This window comes from Berghia stephanieae, chromosome 15 (genome assembly GCF_034508935.2).
Source record: "Berghia stephanieae isolate SIO BIC M18660-M18661 chromosome 15, UCSD_Bste_1.3, whole genome shotgun sequence".
NCBI lineage: Eukaryota > Metazoa > Mollusca > Gastropoda > Nudibranchia > Aeolidiidae > Berghia > Berghia stephanieae.
The window spans coordinates 18832459-18834958 of NC_088374.1; the positions used below are offsets into that span (position 1 = coordinate 18832459).

The 2500-nt window shown below is 40.0% G+C and overlaps 1 protein-coding gene across 4 annotated transcripts in view; it reads right to left on the minus strand.

The window, feature by feature from the left end:
* The window catches only part of LOC144960828 (uncharacterized), a 131094-nt gene that overhangs the window by 6296 nt on the left and 122298 nt on the right, over positions 1 to 2500 (minus strand). For all 4 annotated transcript variants that reach the window (XM_078894193.1, XM_078894194.1, XM_078894191.1 and 1 more), the window contains exons 13-14: positions 2102 to 2243; positions 670 to 818 (exon numbers count right to left, since the gene is read on the minus strand). In XM_078894193.1, coding sequence (XP_078750319.1) covers positions 670 to 818; positions 2102 to 2243 — 291 coding nt within the window. The remainder of the gene's footprint in view (positions 1 to 669; positions 819 to 2101; positions 2244 to 2500) is intronic.

Genomic DNA, 2500 nt, shown 5'->3' on the forward strand with positions numbered 1-2500 from the left:
GGGGTGTCCATCGCAGAGCCTTCCTTATCAGTGTTTCATCAGGTCTGCGACAGACATGCCCCAACCATTGCCATCTTCTCCTTTTAATGAGACTCTCCAGAGACTCCACTTCAGCTCTCGTTCTCGGGTCCTCATTTGAAATTGTGTTTGGCCAGAATATCTTGAAGATTCGTCGCAAACATTTGTTTTAGAATACTTCAAGTTTCTGGATGATTCTCTCTGTGATCTTCCAACATTCTTATCCACAGATCAAAACGCTCAAGACATTACTTTTTAAAATCTTTATTTTACTGCTGGAATATAATCCCGTTGCTCTCCAAATGTGTTTGAGGGAAGCAAATGTCTGGTTTGCCTTACTGATGCTGGTTTTGATCTCTGCATTGCAGTCACCACTTATTGTCAGTTTACTGCCCAAGCTATTGGTAGTCCCTGAACTAAAACAAACACGGTTATATTTTTATTCTTCTCTTTCTTTCTTTTTTTTCTTTCTTTCTTTCTTTCTTTCTTTCTTTCTTTCTTTATTTATTTATTTATTTATTTATTTATTTATTTATTTATTTATTTATTTATTCATATATTTTTTTTATTTATCTATTTATTTATTTATATTTTCTTTTCATAAACAAATCATTCCACCCCCCCCCCCCTTTTTTTTGGTATAGATGTTACCTGTAGAGATTTTTCATAAGGATGCTTGCCGCTGAAGTCAAAGAAGAGCTTGGCCCCTAGAATAGCTCCTAGCCAGCCATCGGGACGGTACCGCCTCTGCATCATGAGGGGAATGTAGTCTTTTCTTAGCTGGAACGTGTACTCAGCCTCTGGGGAGGAAATGAGACAGAAAACACGTAGTGAGAAAGAGAGAGAGAGAGAGAGAGAGAGAGAGAGAGAGAGAGAGAGCTATTAAGAGACAGATAGATAGATAGACAGATACACAGATAGACATGCAGACAGACAGACAAATAGATAGATAGATAAACAGCACGTGCTTACACAGGAAAAATGCTTACTGTCCAATACACACTACACAACCCAATGATACAACCACTACCCCAGACGACCCCTACTCCAACACTACACCACACCCAGTTTGCATACATACACACTCTCACACACACACACATCCACACATACACACACATGAGCAAACTACATCCGGAAACAACATTGGCGCCCACTGACAGGACACAACAACATTCCTCCAAGACACATCAAACGACCTCCCTGATGACACCGGGAATTCTAGACGAAACAACGTTGTTGGGGATTTTGTAAATAACAAGAAATGAAGTGAGTAGGAAAGTGCCAGAAGACAAGACAACAGAGAATAAAAACTTTGCGGCGGCGATGAGGGCTCGAACCCGCCACCTTACTAGTACGACAGATCTGCCTGTCCGGAGAGATCGTGACTCTTTCGTATGAGCTATCCACGACCCCCCAAAAAAGTCGCTTCAAATTCTAGTCTGTCGAGAGCCACTTCTCCCCGACTTCTTGAGGTCACGGGTTCAACACACACAAACGCCGCGAAGTTAGTTGGTCAGCAGTTAAGCTTAATAGCCAATATTCTCAACACAAACATGTACCATATAAACGATTGAGACATTGAGTATGCTCCGGTATTTGGGGTGAATTTCTAATTCAGAAAAGTGAGTGGAGCAGGAACTTATGTTGGAGAATCTGTTTAAAAAATCGAGTTGAGAATTAATAATAATAATAATAATAATAATAATAATAATAATAATAATAATAATAATAATAATAATAATGCTGAAAACTTATATAGCGCTATAACTCCGAGACACCAGACTCTAAGCGCTTAAATTACAAATTACTTAGGCTGAAAGATAATCATTTACACACACAAGCACACACACACACACACACACACACACAACACAACACTCACACAAACCAAACCTATCTTGCTTCTTATACTATCTACTAAAATCGAAACAGATATGTTTTAAGCGAACGTTTAAAAATAGACAAAGATTCTTTTTCACGAATGCTCTGCGGTAAGGGGTTCCAATTTTATTTAATTTTATTTAGAATTATTCTAAATAAAAAATAGATGGATAGATAGAGGAGGATATGGTAGACTAACCCGTTCTACAGTTCGGAGACTGTTTGTATCGTTCAGACATACAAACTAAGACAACAGCCGAGTTTTCTACAGCCTCCGCCATAGCCTGTAGTGTCGATCCACCCATCTGTTCCCAGTCTACCCAGATACGAAAACCCAGGCCCTGGATTGTGGAGAAACAATGTGTTATAATATGTAAATAAATGGATGGATGGATGGATGGATGGGTGGATGGATGGATGGATGGATGGATAGATGGATGGATGGATGGATGGGTGGATGGATGGATGGATGGATAGATGGATGGATGGGTGGGAGGATGGATGGATGGATAGATGGATGGATGGGTGGATGGATGGATGGATGGATAGATGGATGGATGGGTGGATGGATGGATGGATGGATGGATAGATGGATGGG